The sequence below is a fragment of the Somniosus microcephalus genome, chromosome 29 (genome assembly GCF_052327205.1).
Source record: "Somniosus microcephalus isolate GS21.2 chromosome 29, FLI_Smic_1.0, whole genome shotgun sequence".
Lineage (NCBI taxonomy): Eukaryota > Metazoa > Chordata > Chondrichthyes > Squaliformes > Somniosidae > Somniosus > Somniosus microcephalus.
In genome coordinates this window covers 24,640,823-24,661,151 of record NC_141015.1, presented here as the reverse complement: position 1 = coordinate 24,661,151, position 20,329 = coordinate 24,640,823, and the positions used below count along the sequence as shown (strand labels likewise).

Below are 20,329 nucleotides of genomic sequence, written 5' to 3'. Positions count from 1 at the left end.
ATAATCGCCCCGATTAAACACTGATAGATCATCAGCTGGATACTATTGCACAAAAGGTATGTATACTGTATTTTAGAAACTGAAAGGTCTCGAAGGATTATAAAGGAAGGAATCACTGCATCCTGTCGATTTTCAGATACTCCCTCTGGTCCAATCAGAGTCAGAGAGGAGTGGTTTCTGTTCATATAAATGTAGCCAAAGCCATGCTGCTTTTGAGACAGATTCAGGCTGAGGTTCTTGTGCTGTGTGAACGCCACAAAACAAACGAGCCATGAGTGTGAAAACGTGTGCAGTGCTGGTCCTGCTCTTCGGGACTCTGTTCATCACCTTGTCACAGGGTAAGTAAGTGACTGCTGCATTGCTTAAGGGCAAAAACAAAAATAATTGTTTTCATGTGACAAAAAGAATTGTGCGCCTTTCTTTCTGTACAGTGTGGTTTGAAATGGACTGAGAAGAATGTGTAATGGGCTGAAAAGCTGAGCGACAAGCTTTTAATGTTAAAGTGCCTTCCAGACTAAACATTTATCTTATCTTTATACTTGACAAAGACAATATGCTTTGAGACCGTGCTTAGTGCATTTGTTGAACCATAAATCATCAGATTTATATTGATTCTTTATAAATACAGCTCTTGCCACATTCTCCTAAAAGTTCATTGAAAGCTAATTGCTATGGAGTAGCATTAGGCTAGATATAAGGTCCTCTTGAGAAATGTACAAATATTGTATGCTTTTCAATTATTCTGATTTAATTCCTAACACTTTGGCAGTTATACAACTGCAGCGGTTTAAGAAATGCCTGCCAATAGTGTATGCTATTTAAAAATGCAACAACTTGTGTTCGTAAAGTTTAAACCATCTGTAAGGTGCGTCCAATATGCTTTTTCCGACTATAAAGGAAACTGATTGACAGCTGTCATCATATAGTTATGAGATGATAGAAGCAGTGAACCACAAAGCAAGTATCCAGAGCAGTTCTGTGTTGTATAATTCCTATCTGGGCTGCTCATAATCCTTTGGCTGGATATCTGTCTGCAGTTGACTGAACTGGGTCCTGAATTGCCAGATGTTCTGGATTAAAATGCATTGTGTAGGTGGTGAGAGTTTACTCACTTGATTCCAGTTGTTGGCCCACCTCATGCTGCTCCATCCAACCTGGCTCTGGCCCAAGATGATTTTAATCTGGTGTGTGCGTGTATATTCCATTAACTGGCTTTCTTCCTCACTGTACGACATTGTGCATGAGTTGGAGGAACACAGAATCAGTGGAATGTACACATGTGAGATATTAGAAGAATAAATTAATGCGGATAGCGTAAAGCGACGAGAATCTGACCAAAAATGTTCACCCAAGAGTAACAAATACATTCAGCAAACGATGACATTTTAAACAAAATAAAATGTTCGTTTGTCTTCAAAGTAAAAACTCTTTATTGGAATTTCTCATCCATCCCATTCAAGCATTGCTTCAGGGACAGAGTGCCAAGGAAACGGTTAAGAGCAAACAAACGTAGAGCAAATCAGAATGAAATTCAATCTGCCTGTAAATGGGCACGTGAGCTATTAGTGAAACACCTTTCGTTGGGAATCTTGTCCGAGGATGACTAAAAGAATCGTCCAGTTCAAACCTGGTAAAAGGCAGTCACAAGTTCCAATTGGCACAAAATAATCATTTTTAGAACACGCCGAACGACTTTGAACCCTTGTTTCTGTAGCTGTAAACGATCGTATAAATTTATAGAGGTGCGCTTGAATCGCGCTATTGTGTTTGGGATCTGAATGATAGTCTAGGGTTTGGGATCTGAATGATAGTCATCTCTAATCAAATGATTTCAATGAGCTAGGTTCAGGCGCTAGCCATCAAGTACAGGAAACTTTGTGATATCCAGCACCGACGGGACCGAGCTGTTGCCGTCCCATCAAAACTGCCGGACAAACCAGCGCTAATGTTGAAACATACTCCGTATCTGGCAACAAACCCTGTTGCTTAGGAACAGCTTCTAAACAGTCGGCCGTACCTTGCAAGTGTCTCTGTAGCTTAGCAACAGCTTCAGCGAGACCTTGCAGAGCCTGACTGGTGAAAAAAAAGCAACGAAAAGAAAAAAAACCTAACGAAACGGCTCCTGATTTTTGCCGGTGGATTGAGCATTCCGGACAGTTAACCTCCGGGTAAACCAAAGTTTCCTGTAACATAGAGTGTTAACCAACATCCTCTAGAGTTGAAAAGTTCAGAGTAGTAGTCCAGACTAACTGCATCTGTCTGTCCACATTGCAATGAAGGATGATTATACAATTCAATTAACGACTCACCTCTTTCTTCTATCCCTCCACAGGGAAGCCCACTGCAGTTCTGAACAGGTGCATGTGCAAAGGGGGAGCAGCACAAATCAACGTGAGAAACATCAAGGGGCTGCAGGTTATCCCCATCCCAAACTGCCCTCTACAACTCATGTGAGTGCAGAACACTTCAGATACATTAACACGCTGTGCATTACTCACTACCGGCCAAAAAGTGCCGCTGCTTGTATAAGTGAAGCTTATATGACGCCATAAAACCATTGCCGATTTGTAACTCTTCCTCGGTTGCCTGAGGTGCTCGCCTTGTTAGATTGTCACACGCGACTTAAAATTGCTCAGAACTTTTCGGAGATGCTGAAAGTTTCGATGAGAACGATTCCATAAGCTTACCGCGAGTGGCATTTTTCCACAATCGGTAGTTGGTTAACACACAGTAGGGGAACAGTAAATGAGGTTGTGTATATATGAAAAAAGGCACAAGACTAAAAGAAAGAAAAACCTAACCGAATCTACAATAGTACCCATTACAGATTTCCCTGCCCAATGTGTATCTAGTTTAAGAATTTAAAATCTGCCCAAATCATCCAGAAAATCATGATCTATATTTAATTTTTCCATAGCCTATTACTCTGTTTTGCCTTCAGAGTGGTTGCGCCTATGTTTATTGTCTAAAGTTTATTGCCTAAAGTAATTGTTCTAATTCTGTTAAAATACACAGGATGCCTGCAAACGTCTGGTCTCTGTGTGTGACTGGCCACAAATATTTTGCACTTGTACAGGCCCCTTATTAAAAGGCTATGTTTGCACTGCAGTGGAGTACAGGCTAGTTCACAAGAGCATCCTTCAAAGGACCATTCATTCTATAAACTCTTACTCCATTCCAATGCACCGATGGTGCGAGGGTAAGGAAGCTTAAAGCGAGATGCCAAGCTATCAGTGAAGGAATGGCTGTAGGCAGCCTGATTTCAGTGCTTCCTCCCTTCATAAGAATGTAGTTTAGAAGTGATTTACCCCCCCCCCCCCCCGTGTATCAGTTCTGGAATTAGTTAGTGACAGTTGTGTAAATTTACTGATCGCAAGTTTATTTTTGTGAATTAACTTTGCAGTGAATGGGAATTAACTGTGCACTTAAACGCCTAAGATAGTTGAGATTCAATGATAAATAAGCTGTCTTTTTCCATTATGGATTTGTATCTTCACTTTCTTTCAATCGATATTTTGATAATTTCTTTAAAATAATAGCTGTTAGAGAAAAAAATAATTGTTATCCGCTTCTAGCAGATGTGAAGAGAATGTTCAGACCTGTAATGCAAGCAAGTGCTTGGACCCCTTTCAGGTGTGATTGTAGGATTTCTTTTTAAAATTATGCACTTTGTTTGTATTACAGAGCCACATTGAAGAATGGGCGGAAGATTTGTCTCCATTCCAAATTTTTGTACCTTTGGGAAAAAAGGGTAATCAGGTAAGAGTACAGACTTTATAAAGTACGAATTACTCAGTAAAATAAACCAAGTTCTGAAGAAACGGTCTCTGCTTAAAATCAGCGTCAAAAGAAAACTTTGCATTTCTATAGCGCCTTTCACAACCTCGGGACATCCCAAAGTGCTTTACAGCCAATGAAGTACTTTTCAAGTGTAGTCACTGTTGTAATGTTGAAAACGCAGCAGCCTATTTGAGCACAGCCAGGTCCCACAAACACCACTGAGATAATGGCCAGATAATCTGTTTTAGTGATGTTGGTTGAGGGATAAATATTGGCCCAGGACATTGGGAGGAACTCCCTTGGGCGTCTTTGAAATATTGGCCAGGACACTGGGGATAACTCCCCCTGCTCTTCTTCAAAATAGTGCCATAGAATCTTTTCCGTCCACCTGAGAGGGCAGACAGGGCCTCAGTTTAACGTCTCTTCTGAAAGACGGCACCTCCGACAGTGCAGCACTCCCTCAGTACTGCACTGGAGTGTCAGCCAAGATTTACTGCTCAAGTCTCTGAAGTGGGACTTGAACCCACGACCTGCTAAGTTAGAAGGTTATTAGAATATAAGCGCATTAACCAAGTGGCTATTGAGGCTGAGTTCATTGAACACCTTAAGAGGGAATTAGATAAATACTTGAAGAAAAATATAGAAAAGAACAGAGATATGGGTTTAGAGCAGAGAGCTTGGATGTGGAGCTAGCACAGGCACAATGGGTTGAATGTCACCCTTCCCTCCTGAAAGTTCAATGATCCTGTGACAACATGATTTGATATAAATTTGATTGGACGCTGGGCATGTTGTTTTAAATGTTGCTGTTTTGTTAAATTAATAATAATGTTCTGTGGGAAATACCTAGATTTACATAGTAATTGGTATTAAATATAGTCCACTGTGGATACAGCTGGCTTCTGCCCTCCATGACTATTGAAATCAAATGTCTTCTCCACATACTTGCTTCATTTGGCTTGGCTTTTGACAGAACTTTGATTAGAAACATATTCAGGCTGAACAGTGCACTTGCTGGATAACTGTAGATTCCATTGCTGATTAAATTTCTCATTTTCCTGTCATTGCCCTCTCAACTGGAATCAAACTGACATTGGAGTTTGCACTCAATTCTGGCTGCAATAAACCAAGAGCCTAGAAGATATAAATAATATATCCTGACAGGGTTAAGACTTGTGTTTAGGTAGCGTTACCTCCACTGCTACTGCGAGTGCTGCTTAAAGGGTGAAATCATGCAGTGATAGTGCTGCTGGCCATCCTTGCTAAAGGAGCCTATCACCAGTAGTAAACACGAGGGACAAGCAAAGCCAGAAACTGTTCACAACCATTTTTTAAACTATTATTGGCCGGTTACAAATCACTGCAGCACTGATGGGAACATCTGTTACTAATCGTGAAATCCAATCCGGGGTCTGGCATATTCCTGTGAACAAGGCCAAATCTTTAGTCATTAGTAATTTGAAGAACGATTTTTCAGTTACCTCCACTTTCCTCTGCCTCCTGTCCTGAAGGAATGCCTTCCTTTATTAGCGGGCAGCCATTCACCAGTACCTCACCGCAATTCACGTGTGAGCCTTAGCGCTCAGTTCTGAGGCTCTTTGATTGCGAAAGACATTAACATCTTGGCCCACGGAGCACCGTGGGTTTCCTCCGGGTGCTCCGGTTTCCTCCCACAGTCCAAAGATGTGCGGGTTAGGTTGATTGGCCATGATAAAAAAATTGGCCCTTAGTGTTAGGGGGGATTAAATACGTGGGGTTACAGGGATAGGGCTTGGGTGGGATGGCTGTCGGTGTAGGGACCGGGTGCTAGGGTTTGGATGATCAGCCATGATCTCGTTGAATGGCAGAGCAGGCTCGAAGGGCCGAATGGCCTACTCCTGCTCCTATCTTCTATGTTATCACCCAGCATACACACACACACACTTACAATATGGGTTTCTGTATACCAACCAGGAGTGAAAACCCTGGCTGAAATGGTCTTCCCCCTTCCATCACCAAGGGCACTGTAGTCAGTTATAGTAACCCAAGTGTAGCCTCACCTGAGATTAGTTAACTGAGCAAAGACTGGGAATTCGAACCTGCAACCTGCCTACTCTACAGCTTAGAGATGTACCGCTGCACCACTGGGACAACTTAAGCTTGTAACACTTGACCAACATGGTGTGGTTAATGGGACCTGGAGTTAACACCTGTAATTACATAGAAACATAGAAGATAGGAGCAGGAGTAGGCCATTCGGCCCTGCTCCGCCATTCAACGAGATCATGGCTGATCATCCAAACCCTAGCACCCGGTCCCTACACCGACAGCCATCCCACCCAAGCCCTATCCCCGTAACCCCACGTATTTAATCCCCCCTAACACTAAGGGTCAATTTTTATCATGGCCAATCAACCTAACCCGCACATCTTTGGACTGTGGGAGGAAACCGGAGCACCCGGAGAAAACCCACGCAAACACGGGGAGAATGTGCAAACTCCACACAGACAGTCACCCGAGGCCAGATTTGAACCCGGGTCCCTGGCGCTGTGAGGCAACAGTGCTAACCACTATGCCACCGTGCCAACACAACACTCTCTTGATCAATGCCAGACACTGATAAAATACACAGGCACATTACAACTCCCTGGTTACTAAAGAAAGCACACAGAACACTTCTGCTGTAGCATGCCCTCGACTACAACCTGTTTTTAGATGTTTCCCAAATGGGAGCTTTATTGAAGGCTTATTTTATATTGATGTAGAGTGTTCTCAACTCTGAATGGAACTCAAATGTTTTATTTTCGACTGACCCCACCACTGTTTATTTTACAGACAAGCCAAGTGGTAGACAAGAGGGAGGAATGAAGCCAGCTGGCTGTCACTGTCCAGACACTGCGCGTGAGTGCGCGCTCACACTAAAGATGCTCTGTGCACATGTTATCGCTAGCGTTTCTTCGCCATGCCTGCCTCGATTGCTTTGCTAGCCACCACACCTAATTCTCTCAGCTGAACCTAGCTAGCTATAGTGTGGTGTGCGCACACGCTTTTATCAGCAGTGCTGTTGATACATTTTTTTTGAAAAAAATGAACACCTCCAAGTATATTTTACTGTATACTTACTGCCGACTGACTCCAAGGCAAGCTCACGGGGTTAGATGGAATTGTCAAGAAAAAATACGATGGAACGAAAGCAGCTAATGGAGAATATTATTATTTTTAATATAACAGTAGTATTATATATTTTTATATGATACATACCAGCACCCCGAGCACCTTTTGAAAATCATCGGTGAATGAAATTCTCCTTTAAAGAAAAATGGGATAATTCATAATTTATCTCTCCCCAATTAATGACCTGATAATGAAATCATGGGAACACAAATGTGTAATTTCTGAGGATGCAGCTTCATTTGCAGGTCATAAGTCATGAGGATAGGTAGGAATTCTCCTTTTATTTTAAGAGGAATTCCACCTCTTGGGAGTATTATGTAACTCGCTGGCAGCATCTAGTGGCAAGAGTGAGCACTACAACAGTATATCAGCAAGCTTGGCCAGTATATTTAGACTCAGGAACATAACGCTTTGATACTGTCAGGTCTTGATTCAGCAATCCTGTAATTTTATGTCAGCGCCATCCTCCTCTGTTGCACCACAGATCTCAGTTGTCCAAGAGGATGGGTGGACCAGGGTTTTGGCCAATGTCACTTTTTGGTTAACTGCTAGCAGGTGCATGAGGACGGCCCATGGTGACTGGCCTACTTTGTTTCCCTCTCTCTGGAGAAGTGCCTGGTCTTTTCCTAGTGTCTCCCAATGACAGTATGGCTCAGATTAAGAACTCACCACCTGGAGAATCTTTGAACTTCCACTCCATAGCATGGGTCAGTTCTATTATGCCAGAACAATCAATGGGAGAGTTACCTTGGGCCAACCTTACACTCCTAAATGCCCGTCTGAACAGCAGAAGCCAGAGCTGGATCTGGACCCAATATCGAGTTCAACAATTTCAGATCATAACCTCGGCCCCTATTACATTTTTACTTATATTTTTATCCACACCTTTGTTTTGGCCCTCCCCCCCCGCTTCCTTTTTTTTCTCTCTCCCACATGGCAGCTGTCTCCCATTCTGCCAGCGCATTTCACACCTAATCTAGAGCTGTCTTTTGTCTCCACTAGTCCTATCACCATCTCGTCTCGTTTTGAATACCTCTTAATGTCTCTTCTTCTCTTTTGTTCTCTCCCAGCCTGGCATCTTAATCTATTTCATTCCTTGTGCCTCTTTAGTCTTGATAAAGGGATTTGACCCAAAACGTTGACTCTAATTTCTCTCCACGGATGTTGCCTGGCCTACTGAGTTTTTCCAGCATTTTCTGTTGTTATTTCGTTAGTTCATCCCTTTGCTTGGAGAAGCTTTATGGCGCTGAAGAACTGAAGATCCTGCTATCCATCCCCAAAATATTGTCATCTCCCCGACCTTTATACAGTAATACTGACCCACCATTGATTAGATACCTTTGTAAAGCATTAGGGCTGGCGATGGAAACTATTGCTAATGGTATTCGACGCTGCCATCGGAGTATATTGTAAGCTCATTAATAACGTGTTTTTGTACATATTGGAATTTACTAACCATTGCTTCTTTCATGAACAAGATGGTTTTTGAAAGTCATTTCAAACTGACTATCTAATAGAAATCCAACTTTAAACTTCTGATTTTCTGAAACGAGGTGTCGTAAGGAAGGAGTGATGTCTTTTTTTTGGCAAGTGTCTTTCGTTGTAATTTCCCATAAAATGTGAACATTTAACAGGGAGCTGGCTTCAAGAACAAGCATTCGGCAAAACATTCCTCCTTGGAAAGGCAGCAATTCCGTCAAATATTTGTCCCAGTAACGTCGTGCACATGTGATGTGTGTCGACTGATGTATGTCATTTCACTGTATATTTGTAGATGAGATGTTATTGCCTCTTTTTTTTAAAAAGTCGAATTTAATTGAAAGTATCACATTTGACTAGTTGAAAGACACTATTGACTACTCTGTTTTATACTGTTTCTTTGTAATGTTTTAAGAGACTTTTTTTTAACAGAATAAACTTTTTTTAAATGACTAAAGTTTTCTTGTCTTTTTTTTGCATCGATGAGAGTAAAACTTTATTGCTTATTTGCTTTTTGCGCTTCGAAAGATTAAATGCATGAGTGGTGTAATGTTAGTTGAAACAGTCCCAGTGGAAAGCTAATCGATGACAACATGGATTAAACTGCGTGAGCCACAGCAAGCCATGTTGTGCTACTACTTCAGGTTTAATTATTTCAGTTGATCCCTATTTATTTTAAATTTGACACTTCTTTGTACAGAAAGTTCTGCGCTCGTCGTTATTTTTCCACGTTTATTCAGTGCGCTAGCCGATCTCCTGTGGCGTTGCACATGGGGAATCAAGACCAAATGTATTCTTCAGGTGATGAGCGGTCAAAGGTTGGGAATAACTGGACCAGGATGCACAGACGTAACTCAATCTCCATTTTAAAGGGTCAAATTCTGATCTTTATTATACGATTATTACTTCTAGTTAAACAGCGAAACTAGCGACAATTTGGGAGGCAGCGAAGGAGTATGGGTTGAAAGCAGAACGAGTTGCTCTGCAGTCCTGGCTGAGGAGCTGGAGGAGGCAAAGTTGAGGAGCTGCAGTGCCCATCCCTGGTGGGAGGGTGTAATTACAGCATGGCAAGTTTACATAGGCTCTTCCCATTATAAATATGGACCTAGGACTTTATAATGGCGCAAGTTGACACAGCAAGTGTGTGCAGACATAAGATTTTTAAAATCTATTATAGATTTAGTTGTGTTCTTGCGTCAATCAGTTGCACGTGTTCCCTGCTTACTCCAAATGCAGACTGTGATATACCAATTGCCAAGCACTGAAAATAGTCACGACAATGAAAGATTTATTTTATTGTGACTAAAATGGTTGCGCTTGAACGACTTCCTGAAGAAAACATCAATGATGAGAAACTGTGGGGTTGACCTTCACTCTTACTGTCACTATTCTGCGCTGCGATCCAATCTCCAATGTTTAAAAACAGAATAAAACTTTACACTGACAACTGCCAGTTATAATAAACAAACTAATGCTGCATTGCATTCCGTGCTCACATTCTGTTTCCGGTTTGAATTCTTCAGAGGTTCACTTCTGATTGTTATCAACGCTCAAAGCTCCGAACTTCGGGAGGAAATGGCCACGTTGGTCTCAAAACCAGCTTATGCCACAAGAGATCATTTTTAAAAGCCGGGAATACCAAGCGCATGTACACTTCAGAATCTCACTCCAGCTGAAAGCGATCTGACTTTTGACAAAGTTGTATGGAACGATTAGCTGACAAGCACATGAGTGAGGATCAGACCCTGCTGCACAGTGGGCTGGAGCAGGGAATTACTCCAGTGTAATTTGTTCGATCCAGTTTGTAAAGAAATTAAATAGGTGATCCCATATTTGGGTGTTGGAGCGATGCTAAGTTATGAGGATGTATTTATAAAGCAGGGAAAGAGCACAAACAGTTTTACAGATGCGAAATAAGCTGATTTAAAGGGGCTGTTGATAGGCTGACACAGTGCACAATGCTGTGGGAGAATCTCCTTCATCAGACATGAGCCAACCAGAGGTATAGAATTGAAAAGTAGGGAAGTTATGCTAAACCTGTATCGAACTTTGGTTAGACCACACTCAGAGTACTGTGTACAGTTCTGGTCGCCATATTATAAAAAGGATATAGAGGCACTGGAGAGGGTGCAGAGAAGATTTACAAGGATGATACCAGAAATGCGAGGGTATACATATCAGGAAAGGATGAACAGGCTGGGTCTCTTTTCTCTTGAGAAAAGAAGGCTGAGGGGTGACCTAATAGAGGTCTTTAAAATTATGAAACATTTTGATAGAGTGGATACAGAGAGAATGTTTCCACTTGTGGGGAAGAGTATAACCAGAGACCATCAATATAAGATAGCCACCAAGAAATCCAATAGGGAATTCAGAAGACACTTCTTTACCCAGAGAGTGGTGAGAATGTGGAACTTGCTACCACAGGGAGTAGTTGAAGCGAATAGTATAGATGCATTTAAGGGGAGGCTAGACAAGCATATGACGGGAAAGGGAATAGAGGGTTACGCTGATAGATTTAGATGAGGAAAGACGGGAGGAGGCTCGAGTGGAGCATAAAAGCCAGCGTGGACTGGCTGTGCCGAATATCCTATGTAATCCTGTGTAAATCAATGTTCCCTCTAATTTTGTTTTGGGTGTGCGGCCCATTCAAAATCTCTGCGCATGCGCGGTTTTCCAATTGTGAAGCCATCGAGCGGCCTGCGTGGGCCCTCCAGACCGCTATGTGGCTGCACAGCTTAATGGGAACATTGGAGTCAACCCACGTCACTCATAGAGAGAAAGACTTGCATTTCTATAGCGCCTTTCACAACCACCGGACGTCCCAAAGCGCTTTTACAGCCAATGAAGTACTTTTGAAGTGTAGTCACTGTTGTAATGTGGCGAAAGGCAGCAGCTAATTTGTGTACAGCAAGGTCCCACAAACAGCAATGCGATAATGACCAGATAATCTGTTTTGGTGATGTTGGTTGAGGGATAAATGTTGGCCAGGACACATAATGGGAAGCTTAAGAGTGCCATTGGTAAAGGTATGGTTACAGGTCTTTTAATGAGGTATGGCACCTTGGTGCAAGTTGCTCAAAGGCTAAAGAAATGATGGAAAAAGCTTAATAAATAAAATTAATATCAATGATATTTCAGTTTTTTAAGCTTTACCAATGATACAACCTGCAAAAAAAAATCTAAACTATTCCTGTCTTATAAATAGTTCTGATAAAAAATGCTTGTTAAATACCTACACCTCTGACCTACTTTGTTACTGCACATTTGCCATGGACAGGGTAACGAATGAACGTCAACAGAACAGGTCAGTTTCCTGATTTCAATCCTCCTGTAATCTGCGAAAATGAGGCTAGTTTGGATTTTTAAGGTAAATTTCTCTGACTGCCAATCTTCAAAATTAAGCAGAAAATTAATTTTGAGGCGCGGCAGTTTTAAAAGGGCAGGGCCTTGATGAAACGTGTTTGCAATCTTGCTTTTGTTTGTTAGGAGGCACCTGACATGGTGAAAATGCAATGTTGCATCACGAGTGCGTGAGACCACTGCAATAAAATAATGCATGGCGTTTCTAACTTGTGTGACGAAAAAAGGTTCATGAAGGCTCTTCCCCTTTAAATATAAGTCAAGGTGAAGGTATGCTTACAGGGCGTCAAACATAAGCAGGAGCAGTAATGTCGTACTTAATTCACTTTGTTCTTTTAGGTCAATGCATTGCCATTAGGATCTTTATAAATTCTGAGTGATGGCTTGATTAAAGCTGATAGGTTTACATGTAGAAAGCACCACATCTACCGCAATCTGAAATAACGTGTTGAAATTTGGTAATCCTTCTACATTTCTCAACGAGATGCCTTCATGCTCGGATAGCTTGTCTTAAAAGGTTATCATCACCGTATTGGGGGTTTTTGGATGGTTAGTGAACTGCCTGCTCTGATAGTCCCTCTCATGCACTGCCATCATTTACTCCTGGGTAACGTTGCATTGCTGTTGATGTCGGTTTCTTGCAGCACAGTTTTGCAATCTCGATTGTTGATTAGAGTTGTTAGTGTTGAGTTGGCACCCGATTTTGAGTTGGCACCCGATTTTAACTTTCCCCGCTCAGGCCTGAGTTAAAGTCACAGTCGGGTCTCAATGATGTCACCGGGCCGCTGCATGCACAGGTAAAGAAGGACCCTGTTGGCTCCGGGAGGGCGTCCTTGCTGCCTGCTCAGAAGAGTGGGTTAAAATTGCCAGATGTTGCGATCATGGCGGCTTTCGGACAGGTAAGAGCCAGGGCGATTTTAACTGCCCGCCTGCCGGGTTTCTGCTGAGCGGGTAGGGTTAAAATCGCCATCAATGATGCCACTTCAGCATCTTAGGAATGGGAAAGGGGCAGCGGTTCTATTCTTGAATATTGTCCTGTGACCATTACTGGATGCCCAGGATACGAAGATTCCAGGGAAAGGCTGTGATAACCATGACTGGTGCTATAAAGCTTGTTGCTATTTAGTGAGTAGGCTCGTACATGTAGAAAACCCACTCTGGGTGAGATAATGGAGCCTAGCTGTGATCTGTAGAACTGAGCAGCTCCCTTCAGGAGAGGGCTGATGAGGGAAAAACTGGAGCAGACTAAGAAGTTTGGTACTGATCGGTGAAATGGGTGACAAGCTGTCAGTGACTTCAGTGTATCAATGGTTAGTGTGTTCACATGATATTCCTCTGTGATTATGTAAATTGGGCATGTTCTCACTGGAAAGGAGAAGGTGAGAAGCGGAGACACTCAGGCCTAGAAATTGGGTTGGGGCGCCAAAGTGGCGCAAAAGTCGCCTGAGCACAGGATTTAGCGCAGCGTTCGAGGCTTCAGCGATCGTCAGATATTCAGTTTCATTGCCCCTCGAGAGACACGGGGTGAGGCTCGAGGTGCTCCGCGTCCCTCTTAGGGCGCTGAAACTGAATATTGCAGCGCAATGTGCCGCAGCGCCACACGCTGCGGCACGGCACGCTGCGGTACTACAGGCCTTCCTCCCACTGTTAAGGGGGAGGTGCCTGCAACAGCGCGATCCCCACTTGCGAGTGCTGGCAAACGATCCCGACACCAAGGAGAAGTGCCGGGCTCTCGGGAAACAGCCGGCAATGCCGCGGGGGGTGGGGGGGGGTTAGGAGGCCGGGGACGGAGGTGCTGGCAGGCGGCCGCCCCCACACCTCCACCTTAACTTGCACCGCTGCCGGCACAGTAAGGCCCTGTGAACCGGGCGCGGGTAGTGAGCGGCGCAACTGTGGCGTTCGCTACCAAATATCGCGAACGGGGTGCGAATCGGGCGCTGCGCACACCGATGATGTCATCAGTGGCGGCGCAGCGCAAAAGACTAACGCCACCATTATCGCCCCAACTCAATATCGCGGGAGGCACAGCCAGTGGCACTACAGCCACTGGCTGCCTCTTTAGGCGCTAACAAGTGGCGCTACCCAATTTCTCCCCCTATGACTCAAAGAGATGATATTTAGGATTCTAAAGGGATTAGATAATGTTGCCGAGCTATTTTACCTTGATCAGAACAGTAGAACCAGAGGACACTGGCTGCGCTTGAAGGAGGGCTAAATCCAAAAACTAATCTGCAGAAACAATGGGCTGGATATTAGCCTGGAGAGGACAGCAGGAAGTGGGAGGCTGTTTTGAGGTCGGGAAACCCGGAAGCTGTCCTCACCTCCCTTCAGCTGCCGGGTTTCCCGAGGCCTGGGAAATCCGACTGGCCACAGTTAAATCTGCAAAGCAGGTTAAATCAAAGTCTGCCAGCCTCATCAAAATATTTAATTTGCCAACCCGCCTCTTGGGAGAGGGTTAGCTGCCTGCCCCTTGTCCCGCCTCCATTAAACCTGGAAGTGGGCGGGTTGGAGGTGGAATGGGGTTAGATTTGAGATTTTTATCATGTTAACCTCTGACGTGACCCCAAACCACCCATTTCTGGGACTTAAAATTCACCCCAATATTTCAGCCAATGGGACGCTGAGGCAGAAGCGCCGCAGCGAGGTGAATCTAGCGATGTACGTGAAATCCAGTGCCCTGTAGCGCCGCCGCTATGAATTAGTGCCGGGGACTTCAGCGCCAGGCAGATCGTGACGCCAGTGAGCGTGCAATGCTCACAGGGCACCCAATCTGCGAAATTGATTGTCGCCCCCCACTGCCTTAGCACCTCGCCCCGACAGCGACAGGGAGAGGAGGTGTCAAGCAGTCAGTAGCCGGCTCCAGGGGAGCTACTTAAAGGGATCATGAATAATGGGTCGCAGCTCTCAGGTTAGTGCAGTTTCACTGCTTCCTTGTTAGTTTGACATTGTGCAACAGTTTAAATCAGTCATTTAAAGGTTGTTTAGTCTCTGGAGTGTTGTGCCTACTAAAAATGAGTTACATTTATTGTCACAGCATATCAAAGTGCTACACTTGGTTACATTAATGGGGGCTGTACTGGCAGTCACCCTGACCCTCCAGGATCTATGGCTGAGGGAGCGCAGGCAGCGAGAAAGATTGGAACATGTGGCCAGAGGGAGGAGAAGGGCCATGAAGGCTTTCAACAGGCCTTACCCTCCGAGTGTATTCCGAGAGCACTTCTCCTACCTTCAATTAAGTGAGGAGCAGTGCATTAGAAGGCTCTGCTTCAGCAAGGAGATGGTCACTGAACTCTGCCACCTCCTGCAACCAGACCTTGAGCCTCAGATCAGGACCACCATGGCTCTCTCAGTGGCAGTCAAGGTCACCGTCGCCATCAATTTCTTCATCAGTGCTTCCTTCCAGTCTACAATAGGAGATATAGCTAACATCTCGCAGTTCGCCGTCCATCGCTGCATCCGGGAGGTCACAGAGGCTCTCTACAGTAGGAGAAGGGACTACATTTCCTTTCCCATCACCAGAGAGAAGCAGGATGAATGTGCATGTGGCTTTGCCAGGATAGCGGGAGTGCCCATGGTGCAGGGCGTCATTGATTGCACCCACGTGGCTTTGCGGGCACTGCATAACACTCCTGACATCTTCCGTAACTGCAAAGGCTACCACTCACTAAATGTGCAGTTGGTGTGCGACCACAGACAGCGGATCCTCCATGTCAATACCCGCTATCCTGGCAGCAGCCACGATGCCTTCAACCTGCACCAGACCGGTGTGCCAGCACTCTTACAGCCGCCACGTCAAGCTCGCACCTGGCTGGTCAGAGACAAGGTCTATCCGCTTTCCATCTGGCTCATGACTCCCCTTCGCAACCCCAACACTCCTGCCCAGCACTCATATAATGAGAGCCATGCTGTCACCAGGAACATCATTGAGCAGACCATCGGGGTGCTCAAGCAATGGTTCCGCTGCCTTGACCACTCGGAGGGAGCCCTCTAGTACTTGGCTGAGCGGGTCTCCCATTTCGTGATGGTCTGCTGCATGCACCACAACTTGGCCACTTGGCCATCATGAGGGCCCAGCACTTGCCACCAGGGATTGCAGGATCACTTCAGGAGGAGGAAGAGGACGATGAGGAAGAGGAAGACGAGGAGGAGGAACAGGAGTGAGGGAGGAGGCAGCCACTCAATCTGCCTTCCGGAAGGGCGGTCTGTGACCGCTTCATCAGAGCCATGTGCAATGTTGGAGGTGGACTCCTCCATGCTCCTTACCATTGCCAACAGGCTCTCGGGCACCCTTGCCTTGCACCTATCATCTCCGTGAGCATGCCCATCACCCTTCTTCTAAAGGCCTCCCCATCGAGGTTCTCATCTGAGTCCTGTGCAGCAGAACTTGTGTGTGAACTCGCCCTCTGGGGAGCTGGCCCCCAAACTATCCTTTCCCCCTGGCCTTGATGCAGCCTGCTCGTTCCTGTTGCATCACCCTATGCAGATCCTGCTACTATACTGGCCTCTAAAGAATGTGTAGTGCCAGTATCTGAACTAGTGCCTGTGGGTGAGACATGTAGGTGTCTTCTTCCTCCTCCTCTTCTCCTGCCTCGCTCTCTATGGTGCCCTCAGGGACAGGCTGCTCAGGTGCTTGCTCATTATCTGAAAGCATAAAGGCACAATAGTCAGGTTAAGGTGAGGGGAGGGGTGCAGGAAGGGAGAAATGCATGCATACAGCATGATTAGCTGGAAAGTGCGAAAGGCTTGTGGGATGAGGGGGAAGTGGGATGTGAGAAGAGGGAGTAGGGATGAACACACCGTTGTTGTCCCCAAGGGGCTTAATGTTGCCAGTGGCCACGGCGCCCATCACCTGGCGCCCAATAATCACCAGTGCTCTATTTTCCAGTGCAGACAGTGGTCGGCTTGTGCCCCGCCTGTGCGCTCCTGTTCCCTCCTGTTGTGAGCCACCTTGGCCTGGAGGAGAAAGGAAAGTGTGTGAGTGAGTGTGGAGCAATGTGTTTGGGTGATGTGCCTGCCATAGTTGTATAGCTGTCATTGTGTGCAAGGTGTGAGATATGGGTGTGAGTGTTGGTAGGTAGAGATTGTTGGTGGGTGAGTGCTGGGGGTATGGTGCTTTGGCCAGTGTGTGCAGACTGTGGTTCAGATGGTGGTATGTAGCATTTGTTGATGCATTGACTCACCCTGACCATCTGAGTGAGGCCATTAAATTTCTTCCTGCACTATGTGTGGGTCCTGGGGACCACAGTGCTGCCCGCAACATGCTGGGCAACCTCCCTCCACATGGCACAGAAGACTTGCGGCAAGGGCCTCCTGCCACTTGCCGGGTAGAGCACTGCCCTCCGTCTCTCCACAGCGGACACCAATTCCTCCAATGCTCGGTCCGAAAATCTGTGGGCTCTCTTCCTGTGGCGTGGATCTGCCATCATGTCACCTGCTTGAGTCATCTGACTCCTTGGGCTTGGCCTGGTGCTGCTTGCTGACACTGGTTCACAGCCAGCAATGCTGAGAATGAGGTTCTGCAGCATCAATGAGCCTCCCCTTTAAGAACTGGAAAGAGCCTGTGGCAATGATGACTTGTGATTAGACTGCACCTGATATTAGTTAGTGCTTTGAGTGTAACACCACTGAGCTAGACCATTAGCGCTTGATTTAGCGCTCCAATCCTTTCTTTGAGCGATGATACTTAATTTTGCATGCAGCGTGATTCATTAGTGTCTTGCGCTAAATCTCAAACTTTTCTGAAGTTACTGCCCATTCCTGGGCTATAATGTATTTCTCCCCCATAGCTCCCAAAACTCTCCACCACTGGGGTTTTCTTCACTGGGTCTGGTGTAGACTAATTGACAGAGATTGATTGCTATAATTAGTCAACAACTCCATTATTGCTATATAATGCAACTACCAGGATGGTAGAAAGCGAAATAACAACAGAAAATGCTGGAAATACTCAGCAGGCCAGGCAGCATCCGTGGAGAGAGAAACTGAGTTAACGTTTCAGGTCTGGGACCCTTCATCAGAACTGGAAAAAGCTGGAGATGTAACAGATATTAAGCAGGTGCAGAGACAGCGGGGGGGGGTTTAGGAGGGGAGGAAGGAATAGAAAGAACATCCTGTACTTTTGTAAGAGGCAGGAAAGATAAAATGTTGCAAATGGGAATGGCAAAAATCATACTGCATGAAAAATGGGGGCAGGGATAATTATCTGAAATTGTTGAACTCAATGTTGAGTCCGGCAGACTGTGAAGTGCCCAATCGAAAGATGAGGTGCTGTTCCTCGAGCTTACGTTGAGCTTCATTGGAACAATGCAATAGCCCGAGGACAGAGAGATCAGAGTGGGAGTGAAGCGGTGAATTAAAGTGACAGGCGACCGGAAGCTCAGGGTCACCCGTGCGGACTGAACGGAGGTGTTCCGCAAAGCGGTCGCCCAATCTGCGTTTGGTCTCATCAATGTAGAGGAGACCGCATCGTGAGCATCGAATACAGTACACTAAATTGCAAGAAGTACAAGTAAATCGCTGTTTCACCTGGAATGGGTGTTTGGGGCCCTGGACAGTGGGAAGGGAGGAGGTAAAAGGGCATGTGTTGCATCTCCTGTGCTTGCACGGGAAGCTATGGTGATATAATCTCAGCCACCATCATATCATTGCACACAGCTCCATTTGCAACTCTGGTAAAATAGGAAGTATGGTCACAGGAGACAGTGCTCCTTTAACCAAATATAAGTCTACCCTACCCTTTCTCACATGTATTTATAAGGCCCCAATTTTAACCCCAGGTGGATTCCCCGCTCAGGCCTGAGTTAAAATTACAGTCGGGTCTCAATGATGTCACTGGGCCGCAACATGTATATGTAAAGAAGGACCCTGTTGGCTCCGGGCGTGTGTCCTTGCTGCCTGCTCAGGGGAGTGGGTTAAAATTGCAGATGTTGCGATCGTGGCGGCTTTTGGACAGGTTTCCGCTGAGCGAATAGGGTTAACATCGCTCCCACGTGCAGTTAAGGTGAAACAGACCTGCTGTGGAATTTACTCAAAACCGTGTTGTTACACAACAATAAATAATTGAAACTGAAGCATAATATCTTTGTAACATCATTATGAGTATGTAGATGAACTTATACTATAGGAAAATAAAAAAAATACAAAAAAAAAAAATAGTACAACTCTTAAAGTTTGCTTCATTTTTAAGGTAGAGTTACTAGGTCTTCAATGTCACGATGTAATCTTTTCAAACCCTACTGAGAAGACAAGTTAAACATTCCAAGCAGCTCCCATTATTCCTGAGCAAATACCGCACATTGCGTGTGTGTATATATTAAATCTCCTGCAATAGATCATCGCCGTGCTCTGTTATTTCGTTATTTTTATTACACATAGTCCAGAAGCTCAAAAAGTTTGCAAAAATTCATTCCTTATTGCACTTGTAAATAACTTGTAATAAATAATCATACACAGAACTCAATCAAATGAACGGCGCAAGAAAGAAAAGATTTTGAACAAAAAAATGTTCTGGAAACTTTCACAGTTCAGCTCTGTTGACAACTGTTTCTTAATCTTCATCTTGATTGAAGGGATCCCATCAAATCTTATCTTTTATTCATCACAATTATGATTTAACAAGCCAGCTGCCCAAATTCTCTTATCGCTTGGAAGCCCTTGACATCATTGGTGAGCAATGAGCTGCACTTGATGGTATTGAGAAAGTCCAAAGAAATTCGCCAAGTCTTGGCACAAGCAACCATAAGGCACTCAAAGACTAACAGTACAGGAAATTGAAAACAGCAATATAAAAGTTCCATTTTAAGTTCCTGTAACAATACAATAGAGAATAAATATATATCATAAGAACATAAGAAACAGGAGCAGGAGTTGGCCATACGGCCCCTCGAGCCTGCTCCGCCATTCAGTAAGATCATGGCTGATCATCGACCTCAACTCCACTTTCCCGCCCTAGCCCCATATCCCTTGATTTTCTTAGTATCCAAAAAACTATCGAACTCTGTCTTGAATATACTCAACGACTGAGCATCCACAATGAAATATGGCGAAAATATGTTTTTTCAATGCAGTTGCAAGCCCTGAATATACCTGTAGTTAAATTCTTCAGGAAGTATTGAGAATCAGGTGGCCACTAACTAAGTAGGGTGTCATACCTACTGGGAATTTTGGCTCGCAGAATGAAAATTTCAAGACCTCTTTTATATAATTTATCGAAAGGAGATTGGAGCTTCCCTAACGGATCAGTTGGTTAAGACACGGTGTAACTGAGCCAGGCAGTCTACAATGATCCCAGGTTCAGTTCCCTGTTGGTGCTGAGTTGGTGTTGATTTCACTTGGTATTGTGGGACAGATGGTGTAATAATTCAGCCAGGATTGCCTCTTCTAATTGCTGTTCAATGACACTGCTGGGAGATAGCTGGGTGTGAATGCTGGGTGAAGAAAGTGTTGGATATGGCTGTGATGCTTCCCATGGTTGAATAATATACCACCACTCAAAAATGTGGCCCGACTTGCAGGTAACAGAGGGTGTCCAGCAGATGTAGACGGGTACCCCAGCAAA

At 44.9% G+C, this 20,329-nt stretch overlaps 1 protein-coding gene across 1 annotated transcript; it reads left to right on the top strand.

Annotated features, from left to right (window-relative positions):
- The first annotated feature begins 203 nt into the window (after positions 1-203).
- Positions 204-8,869, top strand: cxcl12a (chemokine (C-X-C motif) ligand 12a (stromal cell-derived factor 1)). The gene is made up of 4 exons (XM_085970388.1): positions 204-338; positions 2,333-2,450; positions 3,685-3,759; positions 6,595-8,869. The coding sequence occupies exons 1-4, from the start codon at positions 272-274 to the stop codon at positions 6,608-6,610; spliced, it is 276 nt and encodes a 91-aa protein (XP_085826514.1). The 5' UTR covers positions 204-271; the 3' UTR covers positions 6,611-8,869.
- The last annotated feature ends 11,460 nt before the right edge of the window (positions 8,870-20,329 follow it).

What these genes read in the sequence shown, in the direction of transcription:
- cxcl12a (XM_085970388.1), top strand. Translation starts at nt 272, where the DNA reads ATGAGTGTGAAAACGTGTGCAGTGCTGGTCCTGCTCTTCGGGACTCTG. An exon ending in GTTCATCACCTTGTCACAGG is followed by an intron (nt 339 to 2,332) that starts GTAAGTAAGTGA and finishes ATCCCTCCACAG; the next exon opens with GGAAGCCCACTGCAGTTCTG. An exon ending in AACTGCCCTCTACAACTCAT is followed by an intron (nt 2,451 to 3,684) that starts GTGAGTGCAGAA and finishes TTTGTATTACAG; the next exon opens with AGCCACATTGAAGAATGGGC.